General features: G+C 36.8%; 4 protein-coding genes and 4 non-coding genes across 11 annotated transcripts; 6 read left to right on the forward strand and 2 right to left on the reverse strand.

Annotated features, from left to right (window-relative positions):
* The first annotated feature begins 2,607 nt into the window (after positions 1-2,607).
* LOC116032494 lies at positions 2,608-5,697 on the forward strand. Its single transcript, XM_031275084.1, has one exon. It carries the CDS (start codon positions 2,653-2,655, stop codon positions 5,440-5,442), a length of 2,790 nt encoding a protein of 929 aa, XP_031130944.1. The 5' UTR covers positions 2,608-2,652; the 3' UTR covers positions 5,443-5,697.
* Positions 5,698-5,811: 114 nt separating this feature from the next.
* Positions 5,812-6,907, reverse strand: LOC116032495 (CASP-like protein 1C1). The gene is made up of 3 exons (XM_031275086.1): positions 6,612-6,907; positions 6,415-6,517; positions 5,812-6,080 (listed from the first exon to the last, which is right to left on the reverse strand). The coding sequence occupies exons 1-3, from the start codon at positions 6,764-6,766 to the stop codon at positions 5,850-5,852; spliced, it is 489 nt and encodes a 162-aa protein (XP_031130946.1). The 5' UTR covers positions 6,767-6,907; the 3' UTR covers positions 5,812-5,849.
* A 2,001-nt stretch (positions 6,908-8,908) lies between these two features.
* LOC116031800 (FK506-binding protein 5-like) lies at positions 8,909-14,948 on the forward strand. 2 transcript variants are annotated; one of them, XM_031274108.1, is made up of 9 exons: positions 8,909-9,232; positions 10,308-10,463; positions 11,647-11,772; positions 11,913-12,038; positions 12,842-12,967; positions 13,432-13,554; positions 13,654-13,761; positions 14,230-14,339; positions 14,577-14,948. In XM_031274108.1, the coding sequence occupies exons 1-9, from the start codon at positions 8,968-8,970 to the stop codon at positions 14,646-14,648; spliced, it is 1,212 nt and encodes a 403-aa protein (XP_031129968.1). In that variant the 5' UTR covers positions 8,909-8,967; the 3' UTR covers positions 14,649-14,948. The 2 variants fall into 2 exon arrangements, with proteins under 2 accessions (XP_031129968.1, XP_031129969.1); XM_031274109.1 differs by lacking the exon at positions 12,842-12,967.
* Positions 14,949-15,935: 987 nt separating this feature from the next.
* LOC116033765 lies at positions 15,936-16,144 on the forward strand. Its single transcript, XR_004100936.1, has one exon. It is a non-coding gene; the product is annotated as a small nucleolar RNA U3 (small nucleolar RNA).
* Positions 16,145-16,367: 223 nt separating this feature from the next.
* TRNAG-UCC lies at positions 16,368-16,439 on the forward strand. Its single transcript has one exon. It is a non-coding gene; the product is annotated as a tRNA-Gly (tRNA).
* A 486-nt stretch (positions 16,440-16,925) lies between these two features.
* LOC116033764 lies at positions 16,926-17,138 on the forward strand. The gene has a single exon (XR_004100935.1). It is a non-coding gene; the product is annotated as a small nucleolar RNA U3 (small nucleolar RNA).
* Positions 17,139-17,689: 551 nt separating this feature from the next.
* TRNAG-UCC lies at positions 17,690-17,761 on the forward strand. Its single transcript has one exon. It is a non-coding gene; the product is annotated as a tRNA-Gly (tRNA).
* A 455-nt stretch (positions 17,762-18,216) lies between these two features.
* Positions 18,217-20,642, reverse strand: LOC116032194 (transcription initiation factor TFIID subunit 13-like). 3 transcript variants are annotated; one of them, XM_031274645.1, is made up of 7 exons: positions 20,045-20,642; positions 19,862-19,915; positions 19,229-19,334; positions 19,097-19,134; positions 18,891-18,950; positions 18,657-18,731; positions 18,363-18,479 (listed from the first exon to the last, which is right to left on the reverse strand). In XM_031274645.1, exons 3-7 carry the CDS (start codon positions 19,329-19,331, stop codon positions 18,369-18,371), a joined length of 387 nt encoding a protein of 128 aa, XP_031130505.1. In that variant the 5' UTR covers positions 19,332-19,334; positions 19,862-19,915; positions 20,045-20,642; the 3' UTR covers positions 18,363-18,368. The 3 variants fall into 3 exon arrangements, with proteins under 3 accessions (XP_031130503.1, XP_031130505.1, XP_031130506.1); XM_031274646.1 differs by lacking the exon at positions 19,862-19,915; XM_031274643.1 differs by having other exon boundaries at positions 18,217-18,479; positions 19,229-20,642.
* Positions 20,643-20,925: the final 283 nt, after the last annotated feature.

Below are 20,925 nucleotides of genomic sequence, written 5' to 3' on the forward strand. Positions count from 1 at the left end.
GGGGGGGGGGGGGGGGGGGGAATTAAGCAAAGCGGTAAACAAAATTACCATTTGTTTGTTTGTTTTTTTTTAATACGTACACGGAAAACATATTATTACGAATAGGCCAATCAGCTACCACCGGCGCCATTTCATCTATGGAAATGGTTACCAGTTAGCACGTGAGACGCACGCTCCCTGCTTACCGAGTACCAACACATGTTTTATTTATTTATTTATTTTCTAAAATTGTGTATATAATTAAATTATATGTTATTTTAATATTATTTTAATGAAATTTATTATTATAAGTATTATTTTAAGCATATACATACACACTCAAATATATAAAAATAATATACCTTTAATATCTATATTAATAATTATTAAATATCAAATCAACATAATTATTAAATTATAAGATTAAAGCAACAAGTGCGAAAAAGGAAATTGAAAAATATTCATTCTCATTAAAGCAACAAGACCTAGACAGTAGGATTATACTGTACATACATAATAAGTGTTCGATTTTTACTTAGAAAGTTCTACTAAGTTTTAGGGGGTAAGTAGACAGACCTGCAATTCTTCGTTTGGGGAATTAGGCAAAATTTTTGGCGCCTTTGTTTGGGGAGCAGCGGTCATCGTCGTCCTCAAAATTTGGGGGGAATTAGATTTTGCCGTCGTCCGCAAACTCTTAGTGATTTGGGGGGAAATTTGGATTTGTTAGACTTAGGGTTTGGGTGTGGGAAATTAGGGGAAGCGCTAAACAAAATTACCATTTTTTTTTAATTCTTACATGGAAATCACATTATTACGAATATGCCAATCAGCTACCACCGGCGCCATGTCATCTATGGAAATGGTTACCAGTTAGCACGTGAGCCGCACGCTCCCTGCTTACCGAGTACCAACACATGTTATATTTATTTATTTATTTTCTAAATTTTTGTATATAATTAAATTATATTTTATTTTAATATTATTTTAATGAAATTTATTATTATAAGTATTATTTTAAGCATATACATACACACTCAAGTATATTAGAATAATATACCTTTAATATCTATATTAATAGTTATTAAATATCAAATCAACATAATTATTAAATTGCAAGATTAAAGCAACAAGTGCGAAAAAGGAAGATGAAAAATATTCATTCTCATTAAAACAACAAGACCTAGACAGTAGGATTATACTGTACTGACATAATAAGTGTTCGATTTTTACTTAAAAGTTCCACTAAGTTTTAGGGGGTAAGTAGACAGACCTGCAGTTCTTCGTCTGGGGAATTAGGCGAAATCTTTGGCGTCTTTGTTTGGGGAGCAGTGGTCGTCGTCGTCGTCCTCAGAATTTGGGGGGAATTAGATTTTGCCGTCGTCCGCAAACTCATAGTTCTTTGGGGGGAATTTGGATTTGTTAGACTTAGGGTTTCGGTGGGGGGAATTAGGCGAAGCTGTAAACAAATTTACCATTTGTTTTTTTTTAAAATTAAATTCTTACATGGAAAACACATTATTACGAATAGGCCAATCAGCTACCACCGACGCCATGTCATCTATGGAAATGGTTACCCGTTGGCACGTGAGCCGCACGCTCCCTGCTTACCGAGTACCAACACATGTTTTATTTATTTATTTATTTTCGATTTTTACTTAGAAAGTTCCACTAAGTTCTAGGGCGTAAGTAGACAGGCCTGCAGTTCTTCGTTTGGGGAATTAGGCGAAATCTTTGACGTCTTTGTTTAGGGAGAAGTGGTTGTTGTCGTCGTCCTCAAATTTGGGGGGAATTAGATTTTTCCCTCGTCCGCAAACTCATAATGATTTGGGGGCAATTTAGATTTGTTAGACTTAGGGTTTGGGTGGGGGGAATGAAATTAGACGAAGTTGTAAATAGCATGTGAGTCGCACGCTCCCTACTTATCAAAGTACCGACACATGTTTTATTTATTTATTTATTTTTTTTATTTTTTTTTGAAAACTTTATTTATTTATTTTCTAAAAACTAATTCTTAAACTAGCTTTTGAACAATTGTAAGCACTTTCACGTATGAAAAATTCAAGTAAAATTTTTGAAAAGGAAAATAAAATTCGTTATTAACTCAAGAACGGGATGAGACATTTCGAGGGAGCATCTTCCCAAAGGGTTCGTACAGACTGAGAACTAAAGCTTATAGCTAGATTGTGAGTTATCTGGTTCGCTAAATGAAGAATAAAATGACAAATAGAATTGTGAAAAGAGCTAAATAAACGGTGACACGGATCTAAAATATGACTTGTGTAAGAGAGATTTATAGTTTTTCGTGGGATAACTTTAACAACGTTGAGACAGTCTATTTTAGGCAGATTTTGTCTAAGTTGTGAGATTTGAATTCGGAAACACAAGTAAAATTTTTGAATTAACAAAAGAATTTGTTACAAATGTCCTAAATTCTAACTGTGAAAAGTTAAATAGATGTATTTTTTATTTTTGCAATTTAAACTTAATTTTTTTTATGAAGTTATATTAGACCAGAGATTCAGAGGTCATCCCAAGAATTTCCTATTTTTATTAAATTATTTTGCTAAAGATCTAGAGAAAGAGAGATGGGAGAGAGACACGACCCCATATATAGCCTGTGAAATTCAGAATTCGAACCAAAAAAAAAAAAAAAGAAAAAAAAAACCATTGTCGATGGAGAAGCACAGTACTGAAATTTCCAAATTCCCAAAATCTCCAGTTCGTCTTCTTCTTCTTCTTCTCTTACTTGTCCTGACCTTCGCCGTCACCGGCGATGCTAAGCCGGAATCTTATCAGATCCTATACTCACAGCACTGCGACGGCGTCGTTCCGGAGGCGCACGTATCACCGGACGCTGCCCCGGTTGCTGATCCATCTCATTGGCTCACCTTAAACAACGCCCACCTCTTCGACGGCAAGGCGGATGGGAAATCTGGCCGGATTGTTCGGCCCAAAGTCCTGCATTTCGTAGCCCGAAATGTCTACCGAACCCAAACACACGGTATATACAAGCTCGAAGGCTTTGTAGAAATTAGTTTATCTTACAGAGCAGGGTTTCCGGCCGGTTCAACCCGCCGCGGTTTGCGGCTTGTCTATTTTCGGCCCCCGAGATTCCCGAAGAGAGTCTATCCGCAAAGTTTTCCGGTTACTGGCTTCTGGAACTCGGTCTCTGGGGAACTGTGTATGGTTAGCTCGGGCTTGAAGCCGTTTGGCTCTGCTCAGGTTGGTCTGAAGCTCAATTATCTGAATTCTTCAAGCATTTTTGATAGTTTGGTTAATGGTAGCTTTTTAAGATTTGATGCAAAAAATGGAAGTGCTTATAGTAAGCCTCGGAAAATCTTAGGGTTTTCTTTGAGGAATTATAGGTACACTTTGATAGATGAAGAAGTGGAGAAAAATGGATTCAATGCCTATGATAGATTTGTTAATTCCTCGCTGGGATTTAGCAGCAGTCAGGATGTTTGTTTGATTGTCAGTAATGCGGTGTTTGATTTGGAATATTCAACAGACTGTAATGGTGTAAATTGTGACTTCCTTGGTGGAATTAGCTCGAACTCTACACCACGTGTTATGTCTTTTAAAGAGATTGAGTGTTCAAAAGATGGGAGAGTGAGATACATGTTGCTTTTTAGTGATCAGAGGTATAATTATGTGGATTTCCCTTTCTTACAAAACGCGACATTGGTAGCTGAGGGTAAGTGGGAAGTGAGGAAAAAAAGAATTGACATGGTTGTTTGTCGGATTTTGAATGGTAGCCATGTGTCTAGTGAGGGTTCGGTTGGGGATTGTACAATTAGGGTTAGCTTGAGATTGCCATCACGATGGACATTGAGGGAGAGGAGTGTTGTTGTTGGGAACATGTGGAGTACCAAAAGCTCTAACGAGTTGGGGTACTTTAAGAATGTGGTCTTTCGAAGTATGAGAAATAGGTACAATAGGCCAGATAATGTGGTTTATGAGTATACAGAGATTGAGAAAGCAAGGAGGTCATGTGCGAACAAAATGATAAGCAAAGGCAAGGAAGCGAAATATCCTGAGGCACACTCATCTGACATGAGGTTTAACACAATTTTGAGAAACAAAAAAGGGGTTGAAGTGTTGGCATATTCGTCTCCTATGGCTGTGGGTGAAACCTTTTTTAAGTTTGCACAAGTACGTTCAGGAACAGATGAGCCTACTGCCCTTGGGAAGGACAGTCAGAGCAGAGTTTTTAACATCAGCTATGTGTTGAGCTTTAAGACTCCAGATGATTTCGTGCTTGGTGGTAAACATCGACCTATCAAGTCACTAGAAATTTCTGCCGAAGGTTTGTATGATTCTAAAACTGGGCATCTTTGCATGATTGGATGTATGCATTCTGCACCAAATAATGGGAGTTTAGAAGAAAGATCTTTGGACTGTGAAGTACGAGTTGATATTCAGTATCCACCATTGAATGCAAAAGCTGGCACTAGGGTAAGAGGAACCATTGAGAGCTTGCGGGTGAAATCTGACTCTCTTTACTTTGAGCCTCTTGAGATTTTCTCAAATTCCCTTTATGCTGGTCAAGCCCGAGAATCCATTTGGAGAATGGATCTGGAAATGACATTGGTCCTGATTTCCAACACACTTGCATGTGTCTTTGTTGGTCTGCAGCTATTTTATGTGAAAAAGTACCCAAATGTGCTTCCATCCATTTCTGTCATCATGCTGTTTTTACTTACTCTTGCACACATGGTTCCACTGTTGTTGAACTTTGAAGCGCTATTTTTTGCAAACCGCAACAAACAGAATGTTTACTTGGGTGGTGGTGGATGGCTTGAAGTGAATGAGGTGTTAGTAAGAGTAATTACGATGGTAGCGTTCTTGTTGGAGTTTCGTCTCCTCCAATTGACATGGTCTGCCCGAGCGGGTGATGAAAATCAGAAAAGCTTCTGGACAGCTGATAAGAAAGTTCTGTTTTTGTCATTGCCTCTCTATGTTCTTGGTGGATTAATTGCATGGCTCATCCATCTATCAAGGAAACCTTATCAAAGACGGTTTGCCCTGCTGCACCGCTTCCATAGGCAGCAACAACAGAACCTATGGGTGGACCTTAAATCTTATGCCGGTCTGATATTGGATGGGTTTCTTCTCCCTCAAATTCTGTTCAACTTATTCTGTGACACCAGTGAAAAGGCTCTCGCCCCTTCTTTTTATCTGGGAAGCACTCTCGTTCGCTTATTGCCACATGTATATGATCTTTACAGGGCACACAGTTCTACCTGGACGTTCGATTTCATATATGCAAACCCAAAACTGGACTTCTATTCCACTTCCTGGGACATCATCATTTGCTGCGGGGGCCTGCTGTTTGTTTCTCTCATTTTCTTGCAGCAACGCTTTGGAGGGGGGTGCTTTCTTCCAAGGAGATTCAGAGAGCGCACCATGTACGAAAAGGTACCAATGGCTATTAGTCTATCCGATAAATCAGTCAGATCTTAACCCATTTTCCTTTCATAATAACCTTTTTACATCTCACTTGATCTTTACTGTAAACTTGAAATTTTAGAACATTTATACTCTTTAAAGAGATTGTTGAGTTCAAAGGTTGTACAGAGAAAACAGCCATCTTATGTTGGCCTGTAATCATCTGAATATAGTAAATGCTTTCACAGTAAAACTCTTGTCTTGTTGGAAAACATTCATTTGAACCCTAATATTGTATATAATATGATTGCTATACTGTTACAGACACAACTAATGTTCCTAGAATTGGAAGAGGTTTTCATCATACTCATAAACTACAGATAATAGTACTAAACAAAAAACTACAGATAATGATCCAAAGTTACAGAAGTGGAAAAAGTAAGGAAATAAATATAACAAAATTCCTTAAAGGACAAAAAGCTCTAAGCTTTAAGAGAGTACAGATTAAGGACATTATGGAAAGAATAGAGAACAAGAATAAAATAAAGAACTGTAGCTGCAAAACCAGCAATCAGAGCTCCTCCAACATGGTCACAAAACTTTGGTACCTGCCCACATATTGGTAGCCAACCAGCATGACTGTTTCCCTTCTTTCCCAGTTGACCTAGTGCCAAACATGCTGATATGCTTGAATCTAACAGCAATGTCATAATCTACATTTCAAAAAGAAAAAAAAAAAAAAACAGTTTTAATCCATCCTATATTGCAAAGAAGCCCAGCCCGGGGCAGCCTAGCCCCGGTGGGGATAACTCCAACCAAGTTGGTCAAACTGTTAGCTTGGTAACTACGAGGTTCCAAGTTCGACTCCCAAGTGGGAGTGACCTATTGGCCTTCTTGATTTAAGCGACCACCTAGGCTGGTTTACTTCATTGTGATCTTTTGCTTACTAGAGTTATGAGGCAGGCAATGCACACCCCCATATAGTGGTTGCGGGTTTTCCTTATTTTCTAAAAGAAGAAGAAGAAGAAAGTGATCAAGGTAGTGTACCGTATCTGTAACCAACAGAATGCGTGCGAGCGAGTTCTTGGAAGGAAAAAAGAGGACTATGATGCTATAGCCACTAGCTATTGCATTCATAACAACAAAGTACCTGGAGATTTGAACATTAAACATGAACACAATAATCCAGTACCCTATGCAAGGCAAGAAGAAAAGAAACCAAGAATGCATTTTAACTAACTTACTTGAAAGTTGGTGAATTGTTGTACTTGGCTTCAAAGGTCATGCCCAGAACCTGAGCAGAGTCATGGCTGGTGATCATCACAACGATGGCAGTAACAGTGCCACCCAAGGCTAAAAGCCTCACCAGAAAAACAGGAATTCTCTTGGCAAAAGTCATGAGATGAGATGAAGACTCCTCAGGGCAGGGCTCAGGAACAGCTTAAACTTGTAATGTTAAACAAAACAAAAATAATGGCTCCAAGGGACAAGTGAACTGAGTTTTAAAATGACAGAAACTGTGTGGGAATTGCAATAAAGAGATGGGGAAAATGTGGGGTAGGAAAAGGCAGATATATGGGCGTTAAACATGTCTTCCTAGGAGTCAATTTTTCTTGCATGGGGCCATGTTCTTGGTTACCTAAGAAGTGCACATACAGATTCGTGCCCTTGTTTACCTACAACTGTTGTTTTCCGGCTGAAAAAAATATGTGTTTATTTATTTATTTATTATTAGCTTTCTTTTTGTTCTTGGAATGACAGGAGCAATTGCCACGCAGCTCAACTACCTGCTTTTTGACTATCCTACATTCCTACTGCAAAAATTAAAAAATAATAATAATAATAAATTATGTTATATTTATTATTCATGAAATCAAACCAATTCATATTTTTTTTAATTAAATTTAATTTTTTGTGTTTAATAATTTTGAAATATATAAATTATATATATTAATATTAAACTTAATATTATAAAAAATTAAATTGTAAATAAATTCAATTAAGTTTCATTAACCAAACCAGACACACAAAATGGGATAAAGAGTAAGTTACCGAGTTGGAGTTTCGATTCTAATAAAGAATACACCAAACTTTATTAGTGTGATGTAAATTGAATCCGAATTAATCTCAATATGATAAAAATATTGGTGTTTTATATATATATATATTGGATGTAAATTATAATTTGTATTTTAAAAAAAAAAATTAGACATGTAATATAAGTTTTAGTATTTAATGTGTAACTATTGTTTTCTGTTTGTTTATGGCTTTTTAGTTGGGAGTGTATGCATAAAAAATGGGAACTAAGGAAACAGAGGGCTTCAAAGATATTGGGAAAAGTGTGATTAATTTTAGTGGGATAATTATACGTAGCCGCAAAGCTTAACCAAAAAGTCATATTAGCAAAGAGATGTTATAATTTATTTAAAATCATACGTAATTAAAGTTTAAAATAATACAATTGGTGTTGGCCGGTGAGCTATTGAGGTTTCGACCAATGTGGAGAGTTTGACTACTCCATAAAATTACTTAGCTCATTATTATTGTTTCATTTCTTCTTATAGTTCTTAGGCTGAAATTATCTCTAAAATTATATACATATATATATATGGATTGCAAACTTGCAATTTTGTCAAAATTCTGCCGCCGAATTTTGTACTATTTTAGTTTTGAATATTTTATTTGTTTGTTTTGATGTGACGTAAGCGTCAGATTTTTTGAAAGTGAGAGAATATTGTAGGGATGTAGGTAAAATAGCACTCTGTTCGTACTATTTTATCTGTCATACTTATTATTTATTGGTCAAAGTAATTCGTTCTTCTTTGTTTATTTTCATTAGTATATCTTATTTTTAAATTTGATTTTTTTTTATTTAATAATACTTTTAGTGTAGTTTCTAAATATATAAATTTTGTATACTAATACTAAACTTAATATTATGAAAAATTGGATTAAAAATAACTATAATCAAGCATCGTTAACCGAACCAGATACATAAAATTAGACGGAGGGAGTAAATAAATTACAAATTTAGTGATGTAAAAGTATGACCCGCTTTTAAAAGTGAAAGAATATTGCAGAGATAAAGCTCAACAGTTATGCCATGTACCTGTATCCACCTTGAAAGGTGGACCGCGTCAAAATACACAATTTATATATTGAACATTTAATATGTAAATTTTAAATATTCAGTATTTAAAGTGTGAACATTTATATAAATATTGTGAACATTTAGTATATAAATGGTGTATTTCTAGACTCTAGCCTTAGTCATCATTCTTATTGGACCATGCAATAATTTGCCCTTATCGGATCGTTAGGCCTAACCTTCCTTTGCACATAATGTTGGACCTATTAAGGAAGGCCAATTTGAATTTGAAGGGAAAGTTTATAAAGCCCAAATAAAATGGGCTGCATAATTACCAATTCTTTCCTATATAAATTTATAAATCCTATTCCGTACAAAATTGAGAAATATGATTTTTTTTTTTTGGTAAATAAATTGAGAAATATGATACGACAATGAAAGATGCGCTAAAACTGAGAGTTGAGTTTCAATTCAGCGCCAACTGAGAAACACACACACCGAGCAAAGCCGAGATGGGGGCGGAGGAAGGAATGGAGATCAACCCAAAAACATTCGTAGAAGAAGAAGATGAAGATGATGATGATGAAGGGCCACCGCCTGGGTTTGATTCGATAGCTATAAGGTCACAACTTGAAAACATGGATGTTGAAGATGGCGGCGGGGAGGAAGATGAAGATGACGTCAACGACGATGATGATGACGATGACGGACCTCCGCCCGGCTTCGCTGAACTACACCGGCCAGCAACGCCGCCGCTGTCGACTACAAATCATTCTGGTGAGATGAGTTGCGAATACACATTATTTTTCTAACTTGCAATGCAGTTCAATTCATTAAAATTCTCCAGGTAGTTCCCTTAGGTTTTAATTTTAATTTTAATTTTTTTTTTACTTTGTTGCTTGCTTACACATATATTAAGTCATCTTATTAGATTAGCACTATTTGTAAATGTGGCTGATATTTATGGCACAAACACAATTATGTAGAATATCTCTTAATTAAGTTTTCAAGTTTCAGAAAATTATGATTTCTCATTACTGGTAACACCATGCATCTACTTTGGCTGATATTGAATCTCCTAGTAATCATTGGAATTGAATAACTTTTATCCAAATTTTGAATATTGCATAATGAATATCACTGGGAATGTATAGCGCGGACATGGCTGATACTTAATCTACAATGTATGCCTTTATTATTCATCACAATTAAATGGCTCTGTATGCAGACTTGGTATTGGATGAGATTTTGAGTCGCATTAAGTTTCTTGCCTTTTGTTTTCTTATAATCGTCTTGTCGTTTTGGAGTTTGGACCATCTTTGATCAATGATACAAAGCTAAAAGATGACCTTATGGAGTAAAAAATAGAGAACAGTTTCCTGAAATAAATGGGCCCCAGAAGTTTCATCATGGTAATAGAAGCCAGCTATTCCCCTTTTCTATTCTTTTGACACAATTTTGCAACATTAGATGGAGTGGAAGGATTCAAGCCCTAGCCTTCTCTTTGGAAGGGCTAGCCTAGTTCCAACAAGGCTAACCTCCAGGAAAACCAACTTGTTCAATTGAGGCTTTAGTACTTGTGTGTTTTTTATTTATTTTTATTGTTAGCATGATTGGAACATTTCTGAAGGATTGGAAGATAATTGGCTTTACAAATTAGTTGCCAAAGCTAAGGTTTTACTTTTGTTCCCTGAGCTTGGAAATATGCATTGTAACTGTGATTGCTAAAAACTTCATCCATTCAGGGACTTAGAATATTAAAAAAAGAATTCTGACTGCAGCTATTTTTAACACTGCTTCTTCAGTTGAAATGAGTTAAATTTCGACTTAAATGAAGTGGTTAATGTTTCAGATACGCAAAGGTTAAGAAATCAGGGGCTTTCAGATGTAGAGATTGGGAAAGAACAGAACGAGACTAAATATGAAGAAGACAGGCCTCCATTGGGCTGGCAATCTACAAGTCCAAAGCAACCTCATCAATCTATGACGTCATCTGAACTTGTCTCTGGTATGTCCTTTTTCCTAACTAATGCTACTTATTTTCTGCTGCTCTCTCTCTTTCTCTCCCTCTCTCCTAATGTTATATTGACTTTATTTAGTAATCATTTTCCCTTTGTTAAGTTCTTGTCTGAGTTGTCTCTACAAGATTAGTTGTATCTGCTTAGACCCTGCCTTTCTTTGACATATAGAAAAAAGATTTGCACGCCTTTCTGAGTATAGCATGCAATTACCAACTTTTGGATGTGGAGTTTTTGTGATTGGATGACTCAACTGAATATATTACAGCCTTTTTTAAAAATAAAGTAATATTATGGTCAATTACTTAAAGGAACAAGAATTATATCTAGGATGATAACTAATACCCCTCTGATTTAGGCAAATATGATTTCCTTGTTTGAGGAAAGATTTCCTTCAATAGTGAAAGCAATAGGTTTCCATATGTTTCATTTTGTGTAAATATCCTTTTTGGGCATCAACCTCCATCAAAATTTACCCATCATTGGCGATAGGCCATAAGCCCCAAGAATTGATCACAATGTTGTAAAAATCGGCCCAGGCGCTCCTAGGCTGAGGGGATTTCACCCCTAGGCGCCTTTTAGTCAGCCAACCGACTAGGCGCCCAACTTGGCCAAGTCAGCCAAGTGTTTTTTTTTTTTTTTTTTTTTTTTGGTTTTTGTTTTTGTTTTTTAAACAATTGGTTTGTTTTGCTCAAAACAATGTCATTTTGATTGAAACAAACCAATTTTGAAATTTCCCCAAAATATAGAATCCCTAAACGGCAAAAAAAAAAAAATTCTTCCAAAGTACTCCTTCGCAAACGCAAAGTTGCAAACCTCCAGGCTGGACAGTTGTGGTGACAGCGACAACGTGGATTGTGGTTGTGGCAACTGGATGGCTGGAAGCTTTGGACGACCGGCAACAGCGACTCAGCGACGCTAAGGCCTGTGGATTGTGTAGAGCGGTTGGAGCCTATTATTATTATTTTTTTTTATTACTCGGCCGCCTAGGTGCTCTAGGCGCTAGGCTCCCCCTGGATGCCCAACTAGCGTCGAGCGCCTTCGGCAACCTTGATTGCTCATCTAATAGACTAATATTAACTGCCTATGTTGGCCTTTTCAAATACACAAGCTATGGATATGAATTTTGCTAGTGATATAATTGACTTGTAAGAATTGGCATTGTGAATTTAGGTACACAAATGAGAAGCATTGAAGAAGACGATGATGGTCCACCACCAGGGTGGCAATGGAACCCTCAACAACAGCCACTACCAGAATCAATACCACCACCAGGGCTCCAATCAGCTCCATCTTCTAGTAATTTTCTTCAAGCTCTGGTTTTCACACTTTTACCCCTTCCACCAATTCTGGCTTATAAAAGAAATCCATAAAAGTTATTGGCTATGAATATCCTAATGATATATTTGAGTTATAAGAATTAACCTGGTGAATTTTAGATATACAAATGGGGATCACTCAAGAAGATGATGATGGCCCCCCACCAGGGTGGCAGTTGATCTCTTCTCAACAGAAACCGCCACAAACTACACCACCGTTACTGCCCCAGTCAGTAGCTCCTTCTGGTAAGCATTGTTTTAAACTCTTGATTTTCACACTTTCTCCCTTACTTTCTGTTAGCATCTTCAGTTTCAATATGTTTTAAGCTGCATCACATTTTACCTATTTTCTAGTTTTATTTTACATGTATATAGGCAGTCGGTTATCAGTATACTTAGTTACTGTGGTAACATGGATAGGTAGGCACTGTCCGGTAGTGTGGTATGGACGTGAGGATGTTGTCTCTAAAGTAAGTTTGTGCCAAATTAAGAGAGAATTTATATTATGCAGGATCACAAAAATATTGGTTTACTTACTAGATATCCTAGAGGTACTAAGAAGTTGGGTTTATTGTGAATGCAAAAATGAAAACAGATATCAATTAGAGGATATTTTAATGGCAAAAAGACATAGGGCTTTAGTTGTAAAAGTTTTAAATCAGGCAATTTACAGAGTGCTGGTTGTTGTCTACATTTAAGTTCTTGCTAATTCAGTTTTCCAGTTATGACTAAAAGTAATAAATGATCTGCCAAAATAATTTCTTGAAGTGATATGGGACTTAGATTTATACTTTAATATTCAACTGTAGTGATTTTACCCTGCAAAATCATAATAGATGGGCTTCCAATATTAGATTTCCAGACAAGAAGGTTGTACACAAAGGTGTCTATTAATAATTGGGTAGTGCTTGCCATTTGGTTTCTTAGTTTCATAGGCAATATAAGTATATTACTTGAGGAGCTTCAAACCTAAATTAATCTTTGAGTGCGGAATCTGTTAATACTATATAATATAAAGCTTCACAAAAGCTAACTTGTGGCCATCATAGATATTGAAAAGGAGAATAAAGGGGGAAACAAATGGGAAATTGAATGGCGCCAATTGGGCTCAGAATCCTCTCCTATGCCAGAACATTCATCAACACCTACACGACATTCATCAGTAGCTTCTTCTGGTGAGTTGGGCATGTGCCCTGAACATGAATGCTCTTGTTTTGAAATGTTCATTTGGGATGGGCTTGAGCTAATATGGTTAACCTCACTAATGAGTATGGAGTAGTTCAGTTATGTTTTCTCTTCCACTTTCAAAAGTTGAGTAAGCACTAAGCAGATTAACTTACCAATGCTGTCCACTAAATGTTTGTTGATGACACTTGTTTCTTTCTTTTTCCATGTGTATTAGTGTATATTCCAAGCTAACCTATCTAAAGTCCCCAATGGAGAAACCCTTTGTGATCAATTATGTATTTCTAATTATCATCTTCCCATCTTCTTTGAATTTTCTTTTTCCTAATTTGGTTTCTTCGAAACTTGTAAGTCCTTGTAGAACCTTAAAAAATCAAGTCATCAGTATTATGCATATTTCTAGTTCTTAAAGTATCATATCTCTATTCTCATTTTTTATGCATTGATATATCAGATATTGAAATGGCTACCAAACAACAAAGCATAAAAAATGAGCAGAAGAAACTTTGTACAGACAGGGGACCTACACAACGTTTGGTAACTCGACTCCCACCAGCTGCGTTGCAAATTTCTTCTGGTAACATTTTCTTTTCATTTATTTATATTTAATTGTGATTGGTGCAGACTAGCTTCATACTTTTTTGTCATTTGAAGCATTCATCTTTTATATTTTCAGAGGTTGGCCAATTGGTATGTGGTTCTTGCCGACAGTTGCTTTCATATCCTCGAGGTTCTAAATGGGTTCAATGCTTGGCCTGCCAGACAGTTAATCTTGCCCTTGAAGGTGCTTATCTTCCCCTTGTACTCTTCTAGTCAATCACAAGTGTCATGGTTGTTAAAAATCACTTGATTCATCTCTGCTAATTCCATGCAAAGTAACAAAATTAGATACCTTTTGAATCTTCTAAGAAATCATAAGGCATTTGATTGTTGATAGATCTTATGACAGAGCTTGTGTGTACAATTGGTTTGTGTAGCTTAACCTACATGCAGGGACTGGTTATTTCTGGGAAACTTTGTCATTTCCAATTTATGAGAATCAGAATGTTGAGAGGCAGATAAAAGACTGTTTTTGTTCTTTTAACTTTTCGTCAACTGATTTTGCTTGAGCTTGGACCATAGTCTATTTGATGTTGATATTGTCGCAACTGATCCCATTGAGGGACACTGCTTATATCATCTAAACTTCGTATTTGAATCTGTCCAATACATTTCCAGTCGCATCTTATTTTTAATTGATATCCTTGTGCAGGTCATCAAATTGGACAAGTCAAATGCGGGGGATGCACAGTACTGCTTATGTACCCATATGGAGCACCATCGGTCAAATGTTCCTCTTGTCACTTTGTCACAAGAATTGGGGTATGTATTTGTTTATTCTACAAACCGTTTTTTAAAACTTTGCCATGTCTATATATTAAATATACATATTCTCAAGAACATCTCATATCTATCAAGAACAATCACGAGTGCAACATGAATTGCATATAAGCAAGCATTTGGATTTTGGCTATCCTTTCAAGTTAAAAACTTTGGCATGAAACCTTTGAAGACCGACCTAACCTTTTGAGTTCCGATTCCAACTCTTTTGTATTGCAGGCGCACAACAGGCGACCTCATCTGGCTGCACAACAGGCTCGGAGACAGCGCCCTTCCCATCAAGCACACTAGGGTTCTTATGTCCATTTTGTTGTAGAGCTGGGCAATTCCACACAAAGTGGTTCTTGTGCATTGCCCCCTGTTCTGACATTTACCTAGCTGTCTGTAAATTCTCTAGTTGCCTTTTTGTTTACATGCTTAGCTTGCTAGTCAGTTGAGACATTACCCTTTTGAAGTTTCACTTCTGTAATTGTATTTGCTTTAACTGTTATGGGGTAATATTATACTTTTAGTTTGTACTGATGCAATATGTATACCAATGCCGATCAAAGACTAGAGTTTTCCTGAAAATATTTTTGAGAAGAAAACATTTCAGAGCACAAATTGAAAAGAATGATTTGGACAATCTTTTCATATTTTAGACAAATCCTACCATGTTTATGACAAGTTAGTTTATGATTATGATATAAATTGTTTTTTTTTTTTTTGAAAGAAAGAAGTTATGATATATGATATAAATGGTTAAGAATTCAGTTTTCATGTATAACCAAAAGAATTTAATGTTCATACTTGTGTATAAACCCTAAAGCAGAGATGGTAAAGAAGTTGATATTTTGAATACTCAATAAAATATACAGGATACACATTTAATACATTCCAATTCATTCTTTTTGTATATCATCTAATCTAAAAAAAAGGGTATTCGTAAATGATAAAGCAAAACATACCAAATGAGTTTAGACATTTTCAATCAACAAATTTACCTCTTTAATGAAGACAGCTACCATAACATACAGTAAAAGTAGAAGAAAAATGTTTATAAGCGATTTCCATCCAAATTTTCAGACTTATTAGTGCTGCTTATGCAAAACCTTATCTGCAGAAATTGTATGCGCAGAATTGCCTTGCAGGACAATGGGAACCTTACAAAGTAAAGGACAACATAAAGTCCTATTTGGTTAAGGACTCTACCCCCCACCCCTTCTCCTCTGCAGTCTGCTCACCCTCTCTCTCTATATATATGTGTGTGTATATATAGTAGTCTTATACAACTATCTTTTCCAGTCTGTCTTCCAAAAAGGAAAGATAAGAGGCATTATATTTATCATCACTAAAAAAGGCATCAAGAGAATAATTGTTGACCAGATTATTGTTAGACTAAGAGACATTGATTCCATCTGTATGAGATAATGATGTGCCATAACAAAACTTCATCAAGACCAGAAGAATTAAGACGACATTTACTCGAAAACAAAAAACAAGGCATAGGAGTACAGGTTTAAACGACAGAAATGTCCCACATCGGAAGCCTGTGAAGGTGGATACCTGAACATAAGTTGCTGAACGAAGTGACAGGGCACGACCTTACTTGAACAGGATCTGTTCTATAGGTTCGTACCTCTGTATCCTTGAGTTCTAAGGAGACAGGAAACCAATCCTGGTGGATGAACTATGGCCAAGAGACTAGAGCGTGATTAACAGTTCCAAACCTTCGCTGGGCGGAGCCGTAGAGGATCGTTCTCAACCATGTTAATGGCTGGGATGGTCTCTTGGCTGTCTGACAGGCTTCCAATCTTTTTCGTTTCGCTGTTTGCATCAAAAGCTATCGTGGGGATGGAGATGCTAGGCTCGCAGAAGCAGCAAGAAATCTGTGCTTTGCAGCAACCCTTTCACACCTTTTATCAAAAACTTGGTAGGCATAGTGATTAGTGAGAAATCTGTACTTTGCATCAACCCATTCACACCTTTTATCAATACTTGGAAGGCACACGAGAATTCTTCTCCGCAATGGCGTTTGTAGTCCAACGGTTAGGATAATTGCCTTCCAAGCAATAGACCCGGGTTCGACTCCCGGCAAACGCAGCTGTTTTAGTTTCTTTTCCCGGCGCTCTGATATTCTGTATTTAATCATTTTATTCTGCAAATAATGGAATTTTCTATTTTGGCAGCAAACACAGTTGCAGACTTAACCGGAGGGTTTGCCAGTTCTTGCACTTTGAGCTTTTGATGAAGACCTCTCCCATGACACACAATGACTATGACTGCATATAATGAATGATGACCTGACCTCTTCAAGAAATGCTGTCTGCTGTTAATGTTGGGCCAAAATCAGAACTGAAATATCAAATCTTTCCTTTTTGGATTTCAAACCTCGAGAGGCATTGAGATAATGGTGGTAAACAGACCTGTGCAGTGATTAAACTTCACCAAGATCAGAAAGAATTCAATCAACATTTACTGGACAAAACAACACAAAGAACACACTGTTAAAAGATGGAAATTTGTCCCACACTGGAAATCTATTAAGCCTGATACCACAATATAAGTTGTTGAAGGAGACAGATGGTCACGACCTTACTTGAACAGGATCTGTTCTATAGGCTCGTACCTCTGTATCCTTGAGTTCTAAGGAGACAGGAAACCAAGCCTGGTGGATGAACTATGGCCAAGGGACTAGAGCGTGATTAGCAGTTCCAAACCTTCACTGGGCAGAACTGTAGAGGATCGTTCTCAGCCATGGTTACATGTGGTTGTGATGGTCTCTTGGCTGTCTGACAGGCTTCCAATCCTTTTTTTGGTTACTTTTGGCTTCTGTCTGCAATGAGAATGGAGATTGGCTGGTGGGTTCTTTCAGCCTTTTGCTATTTTGTAATCTGCTTGCAAGTAATGGAAGGAAAACAGAAGAATTCTGTGTACATAAGGATGATATTTACTGAATTAGGTCTCTCTCCATCTGTCTCCATCTTCAATAGCCATATAATGCATTACAGTATAGAATTTGTATCAAATGCTGAACTGAAGTTTTCATTCATTTTTTTCTTTCATCCTTCTCCATGATTTTTGCTGTTATTATTGGGCCACAATCAGAACAGAAATACCCTTTTTTTTTACCTTTTACACATGTGCTATAATAAAACTTCATGAAGATCAGAAGAGTTAGAACTACATAAGAAGTTTTTTTTTTTTTTGAATACTACTAACTCATTACAAAGGGAAGGGTTTGATGCCACTGGACTACAAGATCCTTGGCATAAGAAGTTAAGAACACAAGTTTGTAAGACAGAAATGTCCCACACCCCTTCTAATGAATACGAAAGTTCAAGACAGCAATTGCGTTTGTAGTCCAACGGTTAGGATAATTGCCTTCCAAGCAATAGACCCGGGTTCGACTCCCGGCAAACGCAGCTGTTTCAGTATATTTTTACATGGATTATTTTTGGTTTTCATGGGCGATCGTTGACTTTTTGTGGGTGGCGTTGTTAATTATGTACATTATGAATACTTTAAATCAGGGTTTACAGTGCAATGTGAACCCTAGTTCAGGATATAACAATTGTTGCAATTTGTTTTCAAAAAAAAAACAATTGTTGCAACTTAATTTGGGCTGAGACCATTCTTCCATTTTGTGAGTGTCTTGTGGCCGTAGGGATGGAAATAGGCCGACATTAGTATATAATGACATAGAATCCCGCGATACCTAATACTATCTCATATTAAGCATACATATTTTCTCAAGAACAGTCATAAGTGCAATCAGCAAAAGTGAACTGTATAGAAGCATTTTGAAGGATCCTAACATTTTCATTGCCTTCAGAGTTTGAATAATAACACTTTTAAACCAAAATCATGCTCTGTAGACTGCAAAAAATACCCTGTTTCAAGATTTGAAGAACACTGTACGATCCTGAAGTCATAAACAACAAAATTGAACTTTCTGCAATACAAAACTGTTGGAGAAATCCAGCACTGGAATCAGCAGGGAAAATGAAGAGACTGATGAGCTTTGCATCTTTATTCAAGTGATGCCAGTTTCTCTTCATCTACCTCAAAAGCCTTCCTTGCCTGTTTAAGCTCCTCATTCATAGACAGCAATTCTGTGCAGCGGTGAAGTTTTGGCAAATCCTGAACAATATAATGTGCTATTAGTCCACTAAACATAAGATAAGTATGCGCTATCACACAGGTGGAAATCCCGTGATTTTCGACCACCCAAAAGTGATCGGGAATTGAGGTAGAGAGAATGAATTGAATGATAGTTTGCATTCATGGAGCTCAAAATATGATGCCGGAAAGACCTACCTTCCGAATTAAAAACAGAAAATCCTCTGTCAAAAGCTTCCCTCTCTTTGTTGCAACATCTTGAGCCTTGTGCACCTATTGGAATATGAATGATGGTTTGCATTCATGGAGCTCAAAATATTATGTTGTAGCAAATGCATACTATTATTCTCGGAAAAACAAAGTACTAGAAAAATCATTGTTTAGGGGTGGGGAAGTAGGTTTTAGGAGAGTTATTTTCAGTTTTTCACTCACCATATCTGTGACATACTCTGTAACAATGTCCTCCACAAGTGACATTGTCTCCAGAAGTGGCTGAGATAGTGCAGCAGCAGAAGTTAAATTTTGCAGTAAGATTAACCAAGAAAACGAAGAATCCAGCACTGCTAACTTAAATCAAGAAACAAAATGCACCAGAAAAATTTGAAGGGAAATTGAGAAACTGAAATTTGAATACATACATTGGCATCATCTCCAAAACCATACATCATATGCTGCACTGGATATCAGCACAAAACTCAGTAGTTATGCCCTGCAACATGGATAAAATCTCTACGCTGAGGTTACCTTAAAAAAGAAAGATGAGAACTCACAATCTTTCTGAAACATTCCACGTTTGCGTTTCAATGAATTGTCAATAGGTTGGGAAGCTCCCACTTTTGCTTTTGATGATGGCCCTGCTGCTGGGTTGCTCATTCTCTGTAAATTGTAGCACTGTCAACAAATTCAAACTACACACTTACTACTCACAAAACATATAAAGCAAGCTTTCAGCATAGCACATAAAACTACTAAGAGATTTACAACATTAGAGCTGCTAAGACAACTGTTAAATCATAGCTAGCCCTTTTAAACAGCTGCAACATCATAGGATTCTTGAATGATTAAGCTGCTAGCCCACTTTATGATGCTAAAATATCAAAATTGCTAACAGGAATTTTAAATCACAACCACCCAAAATGTGGTGGGCTCCATGTGAGCAAGCAGTCCTCCCACCTAATGGGTCGTTGAGTTACAGTAATTCATCCCACCATTATCCTGTCGGGTTGGGTTTGGGGCCGGGAGCAAGAGAATTTTTCCTTTTGTGGACAAGATACAATGTCAGAGCATACATGATTCTTGGGAGAGAATGCAAGGTAACATCATAGCTAAACATCAGTGATCCATGTAACTTCAAATATAATTTAATACACCATTGATGATAAAAAGATGCAGGGTTTTTATACCTCTGAGACCTAGTCAAAACAAGCGTATTCCAAATGCCAGTTGCATCAAAAGAACTGTAATTCCAGAAAATTAAGACAAACGAAATTGTTTCCAAGATTTATCTTGATTGAAATTTCTATTGCAGGTTTTATTCAGTGATCATAATATTGTATTTGCGTAAAGATTTCAACTTTAAGGCTTACCCAGATGGAGAAAAATAGGGAATGCGGATGGACGGAAGGATGTTGAGGGTTGATCGACGCCTGAGAGGAATTGCATGCGTGGGAGATATATAGGGCAACTTATATATATATATATATAGAAGTAAATCTATATATGTCCGGTTCAAGAGAACCACTGTTTGGGCGCAAATTTTACTATATTGTGGACCGTGTAGCAAAACGACGTAGTTTTGATTAATGAAAAGAACTGGATAAAATTGTCTCTATTCTATGCAATTACAGTTCCCTTTCAACACAATTGCAGTATTAGTTCAACACATCTGCAATTATAGACGGATGAAATGGCCCCGACAACTGCAGTATCAGTTCAACACAACTGTAATATCATTTGAGATGAACTATAGTATCAGTAAAGAGATTTAACCGTTTCTTCCACTTATTGAAACGACGTCGTTTTGTGACCATGGTCCATAATGCATTATGGAGTGTGGATCATGGTCCACGGTATAACAACTGTTGTTTGGGTGTGAACTTATGAACTCCCGTATGAATTACACTTCTATAAAAAGTGTAACACATCCACACCATCAATGTGGAGAAATCAATACTTATGATTTTACCTCTACTAAACTTTTGACTTGATTTTTTTACCGTCAACCATTAATGAATCCGAATTATCCGATGATCTGACGACTGTGATCAATTCTAGAAGACCCAGTTCGCATTTTTTTTAAAAAAAATCTGAATTTTATAAACCGGAAACTCCTACTTTCTATATATTTTTGGGTGGTTTTGGCGGTCGTCCGGAATATCTCCGCGATCTCGCCGGGTTTTAGCGCCGGCGGGGGCTTGCCTGCACTTAACTTCAAACTAAATGTAGTAGAAAGTAGCATGTTACAGAA

The sequence above is a fragment of the Ipomoea triloba genome, chromosome 10 (genome assembly GCF_003576645.1).
Source record: "Ipomoea triloba cultivar NCNSP0323 chromosome 10, ASM357664v1".
Classification (NCBI taxonomy): Eukaryota; Viridiplantae; Streptophyta; class Magnoliopsida; order Solanales; family Convolvulaceae; genus Ipomoea; species Ipomoea triloba.